A 20,041-nucleotide genomic window follows, 5' to 3' on the forward strand; every position below is an offset into this window, starting at 1 on the left:
TTGTCTTTGCTCATATGTCATTTTAGAGCTGGACGCCTGGCATCTTTTTTTGGCCACAAATTCGTTTCTGTTTGGTGTGAGGTTCTGTGTTGTGGAGATTCTCAGGATGGATTGCAGGTGCTCATCAGTGAGGCGACTCCTGTGTGCTGTTTTGTTAGTCTTTATCACTGAGAAGAGCTTCTCACACAGATATGTGCTACCAAACATGCACAAGGTTCGAGCCGCATGTAGACGGACTTTTTTTGTTCTTCAAAGTCACCAAAGCGCCGTGCAAACTCAGTGCACAATAACTGTAGTAAGCGGTAAGTGTTCGCAAGGCAGCTGAAGCGCTGCATTATGGGATCTGTAGTTTATTGTGTTACCAGCGCTTCATATACCCGGGCTTTAATAACAATAATACAGTATATAAAATGATCTCGGGCGGATATAATTACGCCGGGCGGATGTGGCCCGCGGCCCTTGAGTTTGACACATATGGACTAAATAGAACTTGAAAAGATATATTTTTTCAAATGTGATCGCGCAATTCAGATAGAGTTGACGCGCACTACAGTTTGCTATTGGATTGCCGCTGACGGACGGCCTTATATGGGCAGGCACTAAATTACAAACGCCAGCGGCAGCCTGTCTATGAACTTAATTTAAAGTGTAGGTTTACATCGTGCTTTGTTTCCGAAGTAGCAGAACTCATGAATATGGTTGTATATGTCACTCGCTCGCTTCTTATTGTTTCAATGCCTTCTCAATTATATAATGCATGTTTTCTTGAGCGCTTTTTTGAGGTCTTCCTGGTTTTCTATGTACTGCGTGATTACGTGGGAGGCGTGATGATGTCACACGAAACTCCGCCCCCACGGCGTTGAAGCTCATCTCCATTACAGTAAATGGAGAAAAACTGCTTCCAGTTATGACCATTACGCGTAGAATTTCGATATAAAACCTGCCCAACTTTTGTAAGGAAGCTGTAAGGAATGAACCTGCCAAATTTCAGCCTTCCACCCACACGGGAAGTTGGAGAATTAGTGATGAGTCAGATGAGTGAGTGAGTGAGTGAGGGCTTTGCCTTTTATTAGTATAGATAAATTTAAAAAACTTGGGGGCTCCGCCCCCTGCTCGCCCACCCCCGTGTTTGGTTTACCAGATATACAATTTAAAGAGATTGTTATTTTCATGGGAATTGTTACATATGCATTATTTTCACTTTGACTTTAAAAACTTTTGTAAAAACAATACTTGTCCTTTACTTCCGGCCCTGGGAGTGGTTACATCTCTTACTCGCAGGACTTATGTGAAGGGGGGGCGGCTGAACGCACGCTAAGGAGATGCCGTTGAATCTTCTGCTTCTGCTGAGCTGCCTGTTTTGCTTGTCATATGTCGTTGTTTTAAGAGCAGGAAGCACATGATGCGTGTCTGCCAAAAGCAATCCAACAACTGCTAGGTTACATGTCCGTGGACTTGTTTTAAATGATGGGTCACTGCCTTGTCTCGCGTGACATTGTTAAAACAATACTTGTCCTTTATTTCCAGCCCCGGGCATGGTTAAATCTATTTCTCGCAGGACGTATAATGCTGCTCGCGTTGTGAAGAGGGGCGTTAGGGTGGCTGAATGCACGCAAGGAGAAGCGGTCGGATCATCTGCTGCGAGCTGTGTGTTTTGCTTGTCACTTGTCATTGTTTTAAGAGCTGGAAGCATGTTAAAGTGTCTCTTTAAGCTTTTTTTTTTTTGGAATTGTTTCAATTTCATTATCTGCACTTTTACTTTAAAGCTTCATTAAAAACAATATTTGGAATTACCTTTTCTTCAAGATCACATTGAATTTTGATTCCGTTTTTGGAGACACATTGTGACAATGCAACGTATAACTACCTGTGAATTAATATTTTTTCTGTTTCTCTAATAAATAATCCGGCGTTTTCTAATGTTTGTCCCTGTGATTTGTTAATTGTCATAGCAAAAGCTGTTCTCACGGGAAACTGTAAACATTTTAATACGAATGGCATATAAAGATCTCCTTTGGTGTCTAATGTTATTCGTGGAATATATACATTACCTTTCTTGTCGCCTGTTAAAATTTGCACCGCTTCTCCGTGATCATAATTATACACCTGACCGAATTGTGTTTCCTTTGAAATGAAACTTGTCGTTGCTTTAACTGTTTCGGGACCACAGATTCTCATAGCGTATGGTCCAGTATTGTGTAAATCTATGTTCTGTGCATTGAATGATGCGAAGGCAAGAAGACTTTGTTTTCTGCTCTTTGCTTTTTATTTGTAATCTCACTTTGTCCTGCTATTTTTTCAATTACACCTGGTCCTGATGATTAATTTCCTTTTGTTTGCGCTAATGTGATCTTTACTATCTTTTTTTGACACTGTAGCGACTGACGTGATAAAGTGTCACAAAAGTTTTACTTGAACAATCGCTGACTTCGTAACCCCAAACACAACTTTCTAGCACCCTCTCCAACCCCTCATCCCCGGGGCTCACCCCCCCTCTTTACCGCATCAATCAATACCCCGCTATCAGTCTTCCATGCTGTTCTCCACCCTCCCTCAATCGAACCTAAGAGTCACTTAAAACAAAAAAGGCTTCAACCTGGCTGGAACGCTACAATACTTTCGAATTTTACCTTTCTCTGCATGTGTATCACACCATTGTTTGTTTGAGCTTTTCGAATTCCACTGCTTTCATAATCTCTTATCTACCTTTTTTCTCTCCAACGCTTTTGAGTCTCTTTTCTCCGTGCTGCTCTTTCTTCTTTGCTTAGTCGTTGACGTTTCATCTAGAACGTATTGTCCTTATACGCTTCATATGTGCTGAGAGCACAGGATCTGTGTGAGCTATGTGCCTTTACACGACTGAGTGTTTTGCTGGCTGTGCTCTTATTTGATATTGTTTGCGTCTCACGGGTCTTTTAAGTTTCTTCCGAGAACTTCCGAGAAGATCATGTCTCTTTGCCCTGATTTTACTTTCCAGGCTTTTTTTTTTATAATAGATGTTTAAAATCCTGTTTTTACTTTGTCATTTTGGAGTACTGAGTGTTGCTTGATGCATGGAAAAAATAAAATTAAATAATTTTAGCATAAGGCTGCAATATAGTAAAATGTGAAGAGGTATGAATACAATACTGTCTCAATGTCTTTCTGAGCTGTATGTTAAATGAAGTTCTACGTAGTGTCCACTAGGTGTCCTCAAGTAGTCATGAAAACCTACTAAGCTATGAGAAGGAAGTGTGAGCGCCACACACATCCATATTAGAAGGCTTCAGCTTCCCTGTGCCTCTGCCCTGGATAAGCAGGTTTAGAAGATAGACAGATGGATAGAATATACGGAACTCACTAGGTTGGACTTTCAACCAGGAATCTGGCACTGAGAGGAAGCATCGCTAAACACTGCACTAACATTCTATCCTTTCCTAGAATGTGGCAGTGCAGTGATTAGAACTCTCGTGGATCAGATTTACTGAGGATTTTTAAGACTTGGCTTCAGGCAGTATGGATGTACAGTGATTAGAATAGAAGCGTTTGAATACCAAGATTAGCCACATTGTGTTTAGAGTTTACATATTCTACAAATGTATGTGTGGGTTTCTCTCTGGGTACTCTGGTTTCCCTGAAACACCCTCAAAGTTATACAGGTTAGTGTGATTGTAAAATCTAAAGTGGCCCTGAGGATGCCTGTGTGAGGGGGCTCTGTGTAGTGCTAGGTCTTGCTTTACCCTCAGTGCTGTGTGATCCTCAAAATCCTGAATTTGATTAATCAGTTTGAGAATGTATATTATGAATTCAGTTACATCTTATTGTGGCTTTTTCTGTTCAATACTGATAACATTCAGTCTAAAGATGTACATGCTCTGGTCTCGCCACATTTGGATTACTGCAATTCACTACAAACAGGAGCACCCTGCTTGTGCATGTGCTATCAAGCCACTACAGATGGTCCAAAATGAAGCAGGATGTCTTGTATTCAACCAGGCAAAATGGGCGCATTTAACTCCTCTCTTCAGGTTGCTACATTGGCTCCCTGTAACATCACACATTAAGTTTAAATCTTTTACACTTGCCTACAGAGTAGTCATTGGGTCAGCACCTGAGAATATGGAGACTCTGGTGAGGTGCCTTCTTAGCCACTCAGGTCTGCCAGTGAACACCATCTGATGGTGCCACCTCTGTATGGTATCAAATCTCAATCTAGGCTCTTTTCATTTGTAACTCCTAGTTGGTTGAACAAGCTGCCCACCTCCATCCGAACTGCTGACTCCATCAACTTCAATGGACTGTTCTTGAGAAGCAATTGAAAACTCTGTTGTGTCAATATGCCGCAAATTGTTAATGTATGTTTTTTGCCCTCTGGAATTTCTTCATTTGTGGTGATTAACTTTTCTAACAGGTCAGGTCAGGTTGGGCAGCATGCACTGGTACAGCGTTTTGCTGCACCCACCACACTACGAAACAGCTCGGGATCGTGGTTGGCAACCCCCCCCCAGGCAGATATGCAGTCCATTCCCACCCTCCAGGAAATTACCCTCTATCTGCCGCAGCCAGGTGTTGCGTGGGCAACCCTTTGGCCTGGTCCAGCCACTCAGGTCCTCAACAATGAGGGTCCTGCGAGCTGGATCACCCTCAGGGAATCGTTCCACATGGCCATAGTGCCATAACTGACACTCCCTCACTATGCAGGTAATGTGCCTTATTCAGGACTCCGTGAGCAACACAAAGTCAAACCAACGGTACCCAAGGATTCCCCAAAGAGATACAGTGCAGTCTTCATCTCAAGTCACTGGATAGTGTCCACGTCTTACAACCATATAGTAAAACAGAAGCACCAGGACTCTAAAGACTTGGATCTTCGTCCTTTTGCACAGATATCAGGAGTGCCACACACCCCTTTTCCAGCAACCTCATGAGCACCCCCGTATCTCCCAATCCGTCCTAATGACTTCATAGGGCATGAATGTCACTGCCGAGGTCAGTAAACCTCTCGATGAGGTCGACATTCTCTCCGCAGACAGACGCACTGCTGATGGCCATGCCCAAAAGGTCATTAAAGGCCTGGATGTTGGTTTTTATCAGGACCCTTGCAAGCCCAGACAGTCAGACTCCTTGCTCAGTCTCTCGAGCGCCCCGATCAGAGCCTCAGAGCCTTAATTGATTCCGCGAAGATCACAGCATCATCGGCAAAGTCAAAATCAGAGAGTCTTTCTTCACCAACAGATGCCCTAAAGCCGCTGGACCCCATGTAACACTTGATCAAAACAGTCTCTACATCAATGTTACTTGACTCTGTTGACAACCTTTGTAAGTCGCTATGAATTAAAGCATCTGCTAAACAGATAAATGTAAATGTACACACTCAGGGCCAATTATGAGTTTTTAGAATGTTTTGGGAAACTCTAGTAACACAGAAAAATCTTTTGGATGTGGGAGGAACATTAAAAGTGTTTTAGAACATTAGAACACTCTACACGAGAACAGGCCATTCTGCCCAACAAAGTTTTGAAAGTCCCTAAAGTTTTACTGTCTACCACAATACTTGGTTGCTTATTCCAATAGTCTATCGTTCTTGGTGTAAACAAAAACTTCCTAATGTTTTTGTGAAATTTACCTTTCACAAGTTTTCCAACTGTGTCCCCGTGTTCTTGATGAACTCATTTTAAAATAACCGCCTCGATCCACTGTACTAATAATGGATTCCAAATTATCTGCTAATCCACCTATCTTGGTGTCATCTGCAAACTTAACCAGCTTATCTATATAAATAATTCACTAAGGCAAGACAACCATGAAAAGCACGCTGGAAGGGGCGTGGATTCACTAAGCCGCCGACAAGTGAGACACCTATGGCGCACGCAGGAAGGAGCCACGGCCACCAACTCCAAGACCATTGGATATGACGACAACTCGCAGGGCCACGCCCACCAAGTCGGACGTGAGGACACAGAAAAAGTGGCGTCATTTATATTCGTCTGTCGTGGAGGCCACATGCGGTGCAGGTCAGGTTAATGCCATATTCATGTCATGCACCACCGAACTACGTTGACTGTTCAAAGAGGCATGTTTCTCGCGGAGGTGAATCGCCATATGCAGCGTGTGAAACGGTTTGCGAGGGGTATCTCATGGGATCTTTAAAACAATCATTTACAACTGAGGTTAAAACACAATGAAGTAAGCAGTCTACGAGTTTTCGGTTACAACGCATGACCGCTTGCATCACAGCAAACTGTTTTACACGCTACATACAGCAATTCGCATCCGCGACAAACATGCGTCATCTTAGATGCTCCTGCAGGAACACGGAAGACGTTTTCCTGCCCACCAACACTCCTTTTTCACCGGCCCGCGTCTACCCTCACTCTCTACGCATTCACACTGCCTACCCATGTGCCCGGACGCAAAAACTCACCGACCACCCAGTTAGCCCCTATCGCCTGTGCTAGGAGTCCACATGCACGTCTAAGCCACGTTGACTTTTCATTATTCTTTTCGGTTTCGACACCAACCGCGCCCACCATGAAAACCATGCGAAAGGAACAACGAAGCCCGCCCACAAACTCTACCCCTCCTCCCACGTGCTCAGGAACGCACCTCAGACCACTGCCCGCCAAATCAAACAGCTCATCAAGCACATACTCACTCGCTTTGGTCTGTGCTCCGGTCCAAACCCAGCTGTGAGTCACGTTGACTATTCTTTTGCCCTCCATGGCTGCCGCTTCAAATGTATTTCATGGAAACAACACTTCTTTCAATGTTATAGAAATTGCTGCTTCAGGTAACTGTTTGTTTCTGTCAGTCGGGTTTTTTTGGAGAAATGTCATTGACGAAACTGTTGCTCATAGCAAAATGTTTTACACGCTACATACAGCAATTCGCATCCGCGACAAACATGCGTCTTCTTAGATGCTCCTGCACTTTGTACAATCCCCCCCTCCCACCGTGGTCGGGTGTCTTCGTGGATTATATATAGAAAGGCAGCCAAAACCGCACAAAGCAATGAAAAGTCTACGTGAGTCACAGGTACGGTTACCACTTTTAATACAAAAAAAATAAGGGACGCATACTGCAGCGGGGGCCAAGACCACGGGACGCGCAATTTCATTCTCAAATACGGAACGATTCCGTATTTTATTCTGTGGGTGGTGGTGCATGGCAGTTCTTACTTAGTGGAGCGATTTGGATGCTTATTTCCGAAAACGAACGAGACTCCCGCCTGCTAAATAGTTACACGACCCAACAGCGGTCGCCGTCCAAATTCTTAGAGGGACAAGTGGCTTTCAGCCACGTGAGATTGAGCATTAACAGGTCTGTGATGCACTTGCATGTCCGGTACTGCACGCGCGCTACACTGAATGGATCAACGTGTGTCTACCCGGCGTGGGTAAGCCGCTGAACCCCATTCGTGATGGAGACCGTGGCTTGCAATTGTTCCCCACGAACGAGAAATTCCCAGTACGTGCGGGTCATACGCTCGGACTGATTACGTTCCTGCCCTTTGTAAACCCATCCCACCCCCCGGTCGGGTGACTTGGTGGATTATATATAAAAAAGCACCCAGAACCGCAAAGAACAATGAAAAGTCAACGTGGAAACCGACTGAGGCGGTGTTTGGAAAATAAACAGTCAACGTGACTCAGAGGTGCGTGTGGAATGTACACAGACAAAAGCGACTCAGGTAGGGAGTTGGGGGCGGGCACATAAGCGGGCAGTGCGTACTGAACGAGCGCCGTTCAACCCCGTCCTTCGCTTTGGAAGGAGAAGGCGCTCCTCCGGTTTTCAGTCACGGACAATTGTATGTTGCTTCGTAGCGTGCATTGTTGCAATGTTACTTTTCTTGGTGATTTATTAAATTACGGATTTTTCAAATGTTTATTTTTTCCTCTGTGCTTAAAAATCATTTAAAAAGCAGCCTGATTATGCGGCGTAGCATACGCCGCGGGTTGGCTAGTTACTTATATTCCTATCTAAATCATTTATATATATTAAAAATAACAGCCTGTCCTAGCACTGACCCCTGCTGGTGACCACTCTTAACATCACCCAATTTTGATGAGGTTTCTCACACCATCACCCTCTGCTTCCTGTGTCTGAGCCAATTACGCACCCATCTACAAACATAACCCTGAACTGCCACTCCTTTTAATTTGATGCCCAACCTCTCATGTGGCACCTCATCCAATGCTTTCTGAAAGTCAAGATAAATAATATCATCTACTCCATCGACCTCCCTCTTCTGACCCCATGCTGACTGTTCAGAATAACTCATATCCTTGCCATGTGTTGCTCAATCTTATCCTTACTAATTTCTTCCACTAATTTTCCTGTGATGCATGTTAAGCTTACTGGCCTTTAGGAAGCAAGTGAATGCATATATAAACCCCTTCATGCATATTTATAGAAATTCACTGTGGACTGGGGAACTTAGTAAAGTCTGAGCGTCAAATTAAAAGAAATGGGAATTCTGGGTGCAATGTGTAGATTAATTCAAAATTGGCTAAAACAAAGGAAGCAAAGGCCTATTGGGAAGAGAACCTCATCAGAATAAGGTGATACAATACAATACAATACAGTTTATTTTTGTATAGCCCAAAATCACACAGGAAGTGCCAGAATGGGCTTTAACAGGCCCTGCCTTTTGACAGCCCCCCAGCCTTGACTCTCTGAGATGACAAGGAAAAACTCCCAATAAAACCTTGTAGGGAAAAATGGAAGAAACCTCGGGAAAGGCAGTTCAAAGAGAGACCCCTTTCCAGGTAGGTTGGGCGTGTAGTGGGAGTCAAAAGTAGGGGGTCAATACAATACAATATACAGAACAGAACAATTCCTTAAGACAGCATAATAATAAAAATTTTAACACGGTTTAACAGTAGACGATATGACATAATTAGGTTTGGATATTTTTAGAGTCCTGGAGACCTCATCCATCTAGCTGCCTCCCCATTTGGCCATGCCACGGCTGAAACGCTGTTCATGAAAGGACCCTCTTTCCCATGATTCCTGTGATCCTCCATCAGGGATGACTTTACCATAGGCAGGCAAACAACTTGGCAGATGCGCAGTGGCACCAATTGCCACATTTGGGTACCGAGAAAAGAAAAAGAATAGATGAGGGTTAGTATTCAAATATAATTATCATGTTACTTATGTTATAGTGCTAATGACTAACAGAGATGCAGTCTGTACAGTTAATCAGCAGCTCTAGTCAGGGTGTGCTAAACTGAAGTAGTGAGTCTTCAGCCGGGATTTAAAGGCTGAGACTGAAGGGCATCTCTTATGGAAGCAGGAAGACCATTCCACAGTTTAGGGGCCCTGTAACTAAAAGCTCGACCTCCCACTGTTATTTTATTAATCCTTGGAATCCAAAGCAGACCGGCATCTTGAGATCTTAATGTGCTCAGGTTTGTAAGTCATGATAAGTTCAGACAAGTAAGCCGGACCTGGCCATTTAATGCTTTATATGTTAAAAGGAGGATTTTGAAATCTGCCCTGAACTTAACTGGGAGCCAGTGTAAAGATTTAAGAACTGGGGTTATGTGTTCATATTTTCTTGTTCTTGTAATAATTTTGCAGCGCATTTTGGATTAACTGGAGGCTGTATAAAGAACAGTTTGAACAGCCAGTGAACACCGCATTGCAGTAGTCAATCCTACTAGAGATAAATGCATGAATTAATTTCTCACAATCCTGTTTATTTAGAAAGCGCCTTAATCTCCTAACATTTTTAAGATGGAAAAAACATGTTTTGGACGACTTTGTAATATGCGCTTTAAATGACATGCTAGAGTCAAAGATAACTCCTAGATTGCGGGCTGATTCAGTAAAATTAATTGGGATTCCAACTGAGTTAAATGACGACAAAATATTGCTGTGATCAGCGTCATTCCCTCCAACAATTAACATCTCTGTTTTATCTGTATTTAAAGACAAGTAGTTCTCATTCATCCATTCCTTTAATTCACTAACACAACTAATTAAAGACAACATCGGAGAAACTTCATTTGATTTAAATGAAAGGTATAACTGGGTGTCATCTGCATATGAGTGAAAATTAACATTATGTTTCCTAATGAGAGATCCCAGTGGAAGCATGTAAAGTGAAAACAGTAAAGGTCCCAGTACTGAGCCCTGCGGGACACCATATTGAACTTCTGTGTAAAATGATGGAGTCCTGTCTGCACATTTCTGTACATACTGGAATCGATTTGATAAATAAGAACTGAACCAAGCGACTTAGAGTCACTGCCTGTAAGCCCAATATCGTTTTCTAGCCTGTGCAGTAAAATAGAATGGTCAATGGTGTCAAACGCTGCACTTAAGTCCAACAACATAATTACAGTGGATGTCAGCAGTGGTGTCCCTCAGGGGTCAGTACTAGGGATATTGCTATTTTTAATATACTGCATATTAATAATCTGGATTTTAATATAAATAAGAAGCTGGTTAAGTTTGCAGATGATACCAGACTAGGTGGAATGAAAGATAGTCTAGAACCAGTCAGATCATTACAGAGGGGGACTGCATACCTCCTTGAGCAAATTTGTGATTTGTGAAAATTCATGTAATTTTAGACAATCTTATTGAATAGGATGGACAAGATTGTTGAGCTAAATGACCTATTCTCGTCTAAATTTGTCTAATTTTTCAGTGTTTTTTAAATGTAAACTCTTCAAAGATTGCATCCCTGCTATAATTGGTCTGTGTGGTAACAACACTGTTCTTTCTAACACAATTTAGTCCTTGCAGTTAACATGAAATTGTACCTTAAATATCATGCTCTCTCTTTTTATAAAGATGTTAGTCAGCTTGTGTGTTCAATATTGTTTTTAACAGGATCCTCTCTGGACAATCACATTAGCCCAGTTGTTGCTAGAATTAACTTTGAAGAGGAGGCAGAACGAATCATGGATCTACAGAAGCTGGAAATCCAACGTCTTCGGGATCAAATCCAGGCCCAAGAGCAGAGCTATCCACTGAGGCCTCCTTCAGGTGGAAAACTGCCGGCCATCACCACCTGAGTTAGAATTCCTCCTCGTTTTCACTGGAGGCCTGTCTGTACTGCATAATGTTTAAATCACAGTAATGGCCGGACTGGACTCAGCCCTGTTTTTCTAGCTAACTTTAGTTTTCTCAAGAGCAAGTGTTCATTTTCCAGTTTACAGTAGAAGGGATATGAGAACTGCACAGTACTTCCTGAGGCCAGTGATGGTGGGTTCAAAGGAAATGCAGAGAAGAAGCTGCAGAAAAATGCTCCTTTAAAAGAGAAGATATCAACAATCAGAGGAAAAATTAATCAGCTACTGAACACAAGGTCACCAGCTAAAAAATGAATCTAAGTTCAAAGAAGTAAGGCATTGACTTGTTAATTAAACTGGGCTTGCTGTATTATCAGATATTTTTAATCTTTTCCTTTGTAGATTAAAAGTGATTCACCTGACATATAGTATCCTTCATAGTATCAATAAGTGCCTTAAAAATTGAAATTCTTTTCAATAAATTATAATTTAGAAGAGGTGTGAGCAATGTCAGTCCTGGTGGGCCACAGTGGCTTCAGCGTTTTGTTCCCACCCAGTTTCTTAATGAGCAGTCAATTATTAGTTATGCAGCACTTATTGCTCAATCCACATTTGAATGCTTCATTTTAGTTGTTAACATGTCCCACCCTTAACTGCTTGTTTTTCGCTGAAATCCCTTCTATTAATGGCTTCTTATTAGCAATGAGCTGCAGATGGCAGAGGAACCAGCAGGTCTCCATCTAACTTGTCTCCATTGACACCTGTGTGTGTTCATCGTGAACTATCTGGCTGAATAAAATATTTGTAAGTAAACTGAAAAGAAAGAAAGTGTTAAAGGCTTGAAATCATTTGGATGGTATCACCGGAAAGGAAACAAATCTACGAAATATGAGTGATGTCATATAGCAGAGTTAAAACACTAACAAGCTATAAAATTAAATAAGATGTGCTATTGGTGAGGATTAGTTTGTAATTAGGCATCTGGGTTGGAACAAAAACCTGCAGCCACTGTGGCACCCCAGGACCACCGTTGCTCACCACTGCTTTAAAAGATTGCTGTAAACAAACATACTGTGCAGGGTGCTATCTATCTATCTATCTATCTATCTATCTATCTATCTATCTATCTATCTATCTATCTATCTATCTATCTATCTATAGTGCCTTTCTATCTATCTATCTATCTATCTATCTATCTATCTATCTATCTATCTATCTATCTATCTATCTATCTATCTATCTATCTATATAGTGCCTTTCATCTATCTATCTATCTATCTATCTATCTATCTATCTATCTATCTGTCTATCTACCTACCTACCTACCTACAGGGTGAATCAAAATTATGTTAACATTTGAATGGAGGAAACCATTTATTCACAAAATGTACTTCATATGTGCAAGATTTACAGGAATGTCTCAACCTGTTCGCCATCATGTTCAACACACACAAACCAACGAGCAACAGTACCATTTAATGCCCGGACAGACATTTCGCAGGGAATAGATGATATCACAGTCCGTATTCTGCCCTTCAGATCATTGATATCACAAACTTTCCTGTTATAACGTGCTCTCCTTCACCATACTCCATAACCAGAAAGCACAGGGTGTCAAATCAGGGGAGTGTGGAGGCCATGGCAATGGTCCACCACGACCTATCCATCGACCTGGGAAGGAGTGGTCGAGATAAAAATAATCCATTAGTGTTAACATAATTTTGACTCTCCCTGTGTGTGTATATATACTGTAGACATGGAAATGGTACATTCAGTTATAAAATGTACTAAGAAATGATTTTGAGCTGAGGCATTTTCAGAACCATTGTCACTTTCCCCATAATCCTTTAGGCCTTCTGGGTTTCTAGAATGGACATCATGCTGTAAATATTTGGAAGTGTGAGTTAGGCAGGCCAGCAGTGAGAACCAAATGAAACTCTCAGCTATGTTACCCAATCAAATAACTGTATTTAAGTATGCTTGATAATAAAATGATATAAATAAATAAATCGTAATGCATAAAGGTTGAAATTATTGTTTTTGATTTGAAAAACGGTTAAATCTGGATGTAAAAAAAGACAACTGAAAATTTTCACTCCTGACTGCTTCAATGAGAAAAAAAAAACTATTTGCAAAATTATTAAGGAATGGAAGTTTGTTCTCTTGAGCGGCACAGTGGTAGCACTGCTGCCTTGCAGTAAGGAGACCCAGGTTCTCTTCCCGGGTCCTCCCTGCGTGGAGTTTGCATATTCTCCTCGTGTCTGCGTGGGATTCCTCCGGGTACTCCGGTTTCCTCCCACAATCCAAAGACATGCAGGTTAGGTGCATGTTAGGTTTCTAAATTGTCCCTAGTGTGTTCTTGGTGTGTGTGTGTGCCCTACAGGGGGGTGGCACCCTGCCCGGGGTTTGTTCCTGCCTTGCGCCCTGTGTTGGCTGGGATTGGCTCCAGCAGACCCCCATGACCCCTGTGTTAGGATAGAGCGGGTTGGGAAATGACTGACTGAGTTTGTTCTCTTTGGGCACATATGTAAGATGGGAGAGAAGATGATAGAGAGAAAACAAAATAGGAAAAATGGCGAACACCATCAAGGAAATGGATTGATGACATCAAAGAATGGCTGAAAATAGTAGTAGTAATAACTTTTTATTGTCATTTCAACCATATACAATTAGGACAGTGCACAGGGCCATCATAACAATATTATAGGCCCCTGGGCAAAACAGTACACTGATGCCCCTACTTTTTTTTTGTTCTTTATTTCACCTTATACAGTTTCTTGTATTAGGAATTTGTTAGTTTTCGCATACCCTTTGGGGTCAGAGTGCTGGGTCTGCCATTGTACAGCGCCGCTGGAGCAATTACAGATTAAGGGCCTTGCTCAATGGTCCAGCAGAGTAGGATCTCTTTTGGTAGTGACAGGGATTCGAACCGGCAACCTTCAGGATACCAGCACAGATCCTTAGCCTCAGAGCCACCACTCTGTCTTGTACTTACAGTCACAACATACATAGATTAGCACAGGGTCCAGCGTGCCCAACTGCCCAGCGTGCCCATGCATTAAGATGGCCCTGACAGTACACAGTCATCCGGGACAATAGTGCTACATCGAACACAGGACTACAGAAAAAGAACACACATTTTAACATAGAGCAAATATGTGCAAACATTGCTGGACAGTGCAAAGGCAGCACAGCGGCAACCATTACACATTAATGATATGAGATTAGCATGTTGCACCAAAATGTGACAACACCTTAGAAGGAGCAGATATAAACATGATAGTGGAAGTAGGAAGAAAGTAACAGTATGATAATAAATAAAATAATACATATAAAGACTTGATCTAGTTGAGTGGGAAGATGTATATGTGTTATCAGGCAAGTCCCTGAGTGTTTAGGAGTCTTATGTCTTGAGGGAAGAAACTTTTACACCTTCTGCTAGTGAAGGCCTGAATGCTTTTGTCCCTTTCTGCAGATGGCAGGAGAGTGAATAGTTTATGTGATGGGTGTGTCGGGTCCTTCACAATGCTGGTGGTGTGTAGTGTACATGTCCGTGATGGAGAGAAGAGAGATTCCGATGAACTTCTCAGCTGTCCTTCACTATCCTCTGCAAGATCTTGCATTCCATGACAGTGTAATTCCCAAACCAGACAGTGATGCAGCTGCACAGGATGCTCTCAATAGTCCCTCGGTGGAAGGTAGTGAGCATGGGTGGTGGGAGATGGGCTTTTCTCAGCCTTCACAGGAAGTAAAGACGCCGCAGGACTTTCTTGGGTATGGAGCTCTTGTTGAGGGACAAGGTAATGTTCTACATCAGGAGAACACTAAGGAGTTTGACGATCTCTACACTTGAGCCTTCGATGTATAGCGAACAGTGGACACTTCTAAATCTTCTGAAGTCATGCAGCAATAAAGATGGCCAAAGAAAGAAAAGGGTTCTGGTAACCATCTGAAAAAGAATAAAAAGCACCATCGGCCTCCATGGTCCTTAGATGGACTGCACAGGATCTCTTGATCTGAATGTGGACTGCTTCATGTTCTTTTTTTACATTGAAGGTGCTAGCAGAACGTTTTATATGTGTACTACTGCTTATTTCTTTAACATAATGTGATGTTTTCAGACCTAGTTAATCCAATCCTGGCTTACAGGTAGCTATTGCCTATCAGAGAAACATCAGGCTTAGGACCCAACCCTGGACAGGGTCAAAGTCCTTTATAGGGCCCATTCATATACAAATACACACACACACACACTCTCACTCTTACATAGGAACACATTTCTACTAATTTAATAACCAAACAAACATATCTTTGGAGACAAGGAAGGAATGGAGGAGTACCCAGATGAGAACACCGAGGAAAATGTGCAAAGTTCACACAGACAATGAACTGACCAAATTTTCAAAAAAACCCAGATCTGTAAGGTTGCAGCTATAGGGCAAAGTTGGCATTGCCCATTCTGCTAGGCTTTAGTGGCCAGTCTATACAGTCATATGAAAAAGTTTGGGAATCCCTCTTAATCCTTTGGATTTTTGTTTCTCATTGGCTGAGCTTTCAAAGTAGCAACTTCCTTTTAATATATGACATGCCTTATGGAAACAGTAGTATTTCAGCAGGGACATGAAGTTTATTGGATTAACAGAAAATATGCAATATGCATCATAATAAAATTTGACAGGTGCATAAACGTGGGCACCCCAACAGAGATATTATATCATTACTCAGTTGAGCCTCCTTTTGCAAATCTAACAGCCTCTAAACGCCTATAGCTTTTGATTAGTGTCTGGATTCTGGATGGAGGTATTTTTGACTATTCTTCATACAAAATCTCTTCAGTTCAGTTAAATTTGATGGCTGCTGAGCGTGGACAGCCTGCTTCAAATCATCTCATAGATTTTCGATGATATTCAAGTCAGGGGACTGTGACGGCCATTCCAGAACATTGTACTTCTCCCTCTGCATGAATGCCTTTGTAGATTTCCAACTGTGTTTTGGGTCATTGTCTTGTTGGAATATCCAACCCCTGCGTAACTTCAACTTTGTGACTGATGCTTGAACATTATCCTGAAGAATTTGTTGATATTGGGTTCAATTCATCCAACCCTCGACTTTAACAAGGACCCCAGTCCCTGAACTAGCCACACAGCCCCACAGCATGATGGAACTTCCACCAAATTTAACAGGAGGTAGCAGGTGTTTTTCTTGGAATGTGGCGTTCTTCTTCTGCCATGCAAAGCGCTGTTTGTTTTGAGCAAGTAACTCCATTTTTGTCTCTTCAGTCCAAAGCACTTTGTTCCAAAATGAATCTGGCTTGTCTAAATAAGCATTTGCATACAACAAGCGACTCTGTTTGTGGCGCGAGTGCGAACCCATCACCCTGCCATACAGATGTTCTTTGTGCAAATTGCGCTGAATTGTAGAACGATGTACAGATACACCATCTGCAGCGAGATGTTCTTGCAGGTCTTTGGAGGTGATCTGTGGGTTGTCTGTCACCATTCTCACAATCCTGCTCATGTGCCACTCCTGTATTTTTCTTGGCCTGCCCGACCTGCTGAGTTTAACAGCAACTGTGCCTGTGGTCTTCCATTTCCTGATTCCATTCCTTACAGTTGAAACTGACAGTTTAAACCTCTGAGATGGCTTTTTGTAGCCTTCCCCTAAACCATGAGACTGAACAATCTTTGTTTTCAGATCTTAAGAGTTGCTTTGAGGATCCCATGCTGTCTGTCACTCTTCAGAGGAGAGTCAAAGGGAAGGATGCACAACTTGCAATTGACCACCTTAAATACCTTTGACCACTCGTGATTGGACACTCCTGTCTATGAAGTTCAAGGCTTAACGAGCTCATCCAACCAGTTTGGTGTTGCAAGTAATCAGCACTGAGCAGTGACAGGCATTCAAATCAACAAAATTACAAGGAGATCCACATTTTTGCACAGCCAGTTTTTCACATTTGATTTTCACCGTCCTGCTCCACTGACAGACTGAGGAGACTCTTCAATTCCACCTGGGGGGTAAACGTTAATATTATACAAAATTATTGTCTGTCTGTTATACTTTCATTGTTATCACTCTTTAGTTTAATATTGTTCTTTATCATTATGCTGCTGCTGGAGTATGTGAATTTCCCCTTGGGATTAATAAAGTATCTATCTATCTATCTATCTATCTATCTATCTATCTATCTATCTATCTATCTATCTATTTGAACAAAAATGTTGTTAAAAAAATCACTTTGCTGTCCTAATATAAGCTGGAGTATTTTTCTATTTCTTTGTTACACCTTGCCTGATGAAGGGGCCTTAGCTGCTTTAAAAGCTTGCATTTGTAATCTGTTTAGGTGTCATTTCACCCTACTTTCTCCTGTATCAATCTATTGCTAACACGGTACAACACTCTACACTCTACTAACATTTGAGGTACAGTCAGTTTCCATAGTCAACTGAAGTACAGGCAGATTAAGTGACTTAACATGGTTACACAGTGGTGTCAGCAGTGGGATTGAAATCCAAAGTCTTAACCACTATGCCACACTGTCTGTCTTTTCTTCTAGAATGAGTCAGACCTAACTGGTGAACAGCAGTGAAGTTCAGAGACAGGGTGGTGTAGTGGTTAAATCATATTCTGTGATATCTCCTGTTAAATTCTGCTCTGCACTTGTAATATTTCTATTGCACTATTGTATTGTATTGAGGATTACTTGTGTTCTGTTCTGTGTATTGTATTGAATTCACCCCCATTTTTTTGACACCCACTTCACGCCCAACCCACCTGGAAAGGGTTCTCTCTTTGAACTGCCTTTCCCGGGATTTCTTTCATTTTTTTTCCCTACAAGGGGTTTTTGGGAGTTTTTCCTTGTCTTCTTAGAGAGTCAAGGCTGAGGGGCTGTCAAGACGCAGGGCCAGTTAAAGCCCATTGCAGCACTTCTTGTGTGATTTTGGGCTATACAAGAATAAATTGTATTGTATTGTATTCTTAAGGTTTTGGACCTCAAGCCTTGAGACTGTGGGTTCAAATCCCATTACTGACACTGTGTCACCATGAGCAGGTCAACTGAGCTGCCTTTGCTCCAACTGAAAAGCCAAGATAAATGTAATCAATTGTATTGTAAATTTTGTAAGTCACTTTGGATAAAGGGGTCAGCCAAAAAGGTAAGTTTAGAGCAACAGTTCCCAAACTTGGTCCTGGGGCTGCAGGTTTTTGTTCCAACCAACTTCTGTTTTGAATTGGACTACAAGCCTATATAAGTGAGCTGTTACTTCCCAGTTTCTGCTTTTGAGGTCAATGAAGAAATGACAAGTGTATTAATAAGACTTAAGTAGTTATATGTGGATAATGTATTTTTTTTACATTCAATTATTTGGCTGACACCTTTATTCAAGGTGACTTACAACATTTATGGTACAATTGGTTATATTTCTTTCTTTTTCCAGTTGGAGCACAGGTAGGTTAAATGTCTTACTCAGGGTCCAAGCCCACCACCTCAGGGTTTTAGGTCTAAAGCAGGGGCCCTGGAGGTCCGCAGTGGCTGCAGGCTTTTGCTCCAACCCAATTGCTTAATAAGAAGCACTTATTGCTCAAGTAATACTTCTGCTTAACTTTAGTTGTCTCACTTAAGATTTTGAACCCTTATTTTAGTCTTAAACTGTTGTATTCTTGGTTTTTAAATACTCCTAATTAGCAATAATATGCAAATGACAAAAGAGACCAGCATTTCTCCATTTAGCTTGTTAACATTTACACATCTGTGTCTTTATCATGCACTATTGGGTTTAATTAAATATTTGGAAGGAAAGTGGAGAGAAAAAAGTGAAGGACTGAGAACTAGTCATGTGCTTCAAATCATTTTGGATGATATCCTTAGAAAGGGGGAAAAAATCTAGAATGACCTGACATAGCAGAGTTAAAGCACTAACAAGCCATGAAATTAAATTATTGGCAAGAATTGCTTTCAAATTAAGCAACCGGGTTAGAACAAAAACCCGCAGCCACTGCGGCCCTCCAGGACTGTGATTGAGGACCCCTGGTGTAAAGCCTTACCCACTACACCACATTACATGCCACTCATTATTTATTCTCATCCTGATTTCCATTCTGCCTTTCTATTATTCATTAATTAGAGAGTCTTCCACTGAAGCAGTTGCACTCGTTCATCATTTAGTGTTGTTCACCCCGGGTGTCTGCTCGTTTTTTTTAGGACACAATGAAGGGAGCAGACAACAGATTAAGAGAAAAGTAAGAGGAAAACAATAAATAAGCAAAATGTTTAAATATTTCTAAATGTTTTATAATATAAAAATCATACTGCTGTGATTTTCTGAATGCAGAATAAGAAAAGAGAAAACAAAAAGACTAGCTAACTAAACAAGATCAGTAATTATCACTTATTGTGAATCTGGTTGGAACAAAAGCCTGCAGCCACTGGGAGTTTGTGGGAACCACAGAATTAGAGCAACTACTAGAGCAGGGGTCTCCAACTGCAGTCGTGGAGAGCTACTGTGTCTGCAGGCTTTCATTCTAACGCTTTTCTTAATTAGTGACAGATTTTGCTGCTAATTAACTCTTTGCCTTAACTTTAATTGGTGCACTACTCAGGCCCCTTAAATATTTCTTTTTTCCTTAATTAGCAGTCAAACAATAATGAGACACAAAATGATCCAACACATAAACATCAACCTGCATCCATCATACAATAACTGAAAATAAAAAAAGGTGAAGGCCTCAGTAATGTTGATCTGCTCAGGTCCCCAAAACATTTTGACAGCGCTCTTAAAAAACAAAATCAACAGTTTTGGAAATGTCTGCCATCGCAGAATAAGAGCCATGGAATTTAAATAACGGGTTTAATTAGTAATGAGAATTGCTGTCAAATTAAGAAACTGAATGGAGTGAATTTAGTTGGAATCTGAGGTCCTGGCTTGGTTGGTCATCTGTTGACTTACTTCACATCAAATTTATGTTTAGGTGTTTTTCCTTTTAAGGACAAAAATCAATTCAGCGGTCAGAGTCTCAGGAAACATCAATTAAAATAA

At 41.5% G+C, this 20,041-nt stretch overlaps 1 protein-coding gene across 1 annotated transcript in view; it reads left to right on the forward strand.

Moving 5' to 3' along the window:
• cfap57 (cilia and flagella associated protein 57) overlaps positions 1-11,424 on the forward strand; it is a 105,130-nt gene extending 93,706 nt beyond the window's left edge. The window contains exon 23 of the mRNA XM_039734497.1: positions 10,825-11,424. Within this exon, the coding sequence (XP_039590431.1) occupies positions 10,825-11,009 (185 nt within the window). The 3' untranslated portion in view covers positions 11,010-11,424. The remainder of the gene's footprint in view (positions 1-10,824) is intronic.
• The last annotated feature ends 8,617 nt before the right edge of the window (positions 11,425-20,041 follow it).

The sequence above is a fragment of the Polypterus senegalus genome, chromosome 14 (assembly GCF_016835505.1).
Source record: "Polypterus senegalus isolate Bchr_013 chromosome 14, ASM1683550v1, whole genome shotgun sequence".
Lineage (NCBI taxonomy): Eukaryota > Metazoa > Chordata > Cladistia > Polypteriformes > Polypteridae > Polypterus > Polypterus senegalus.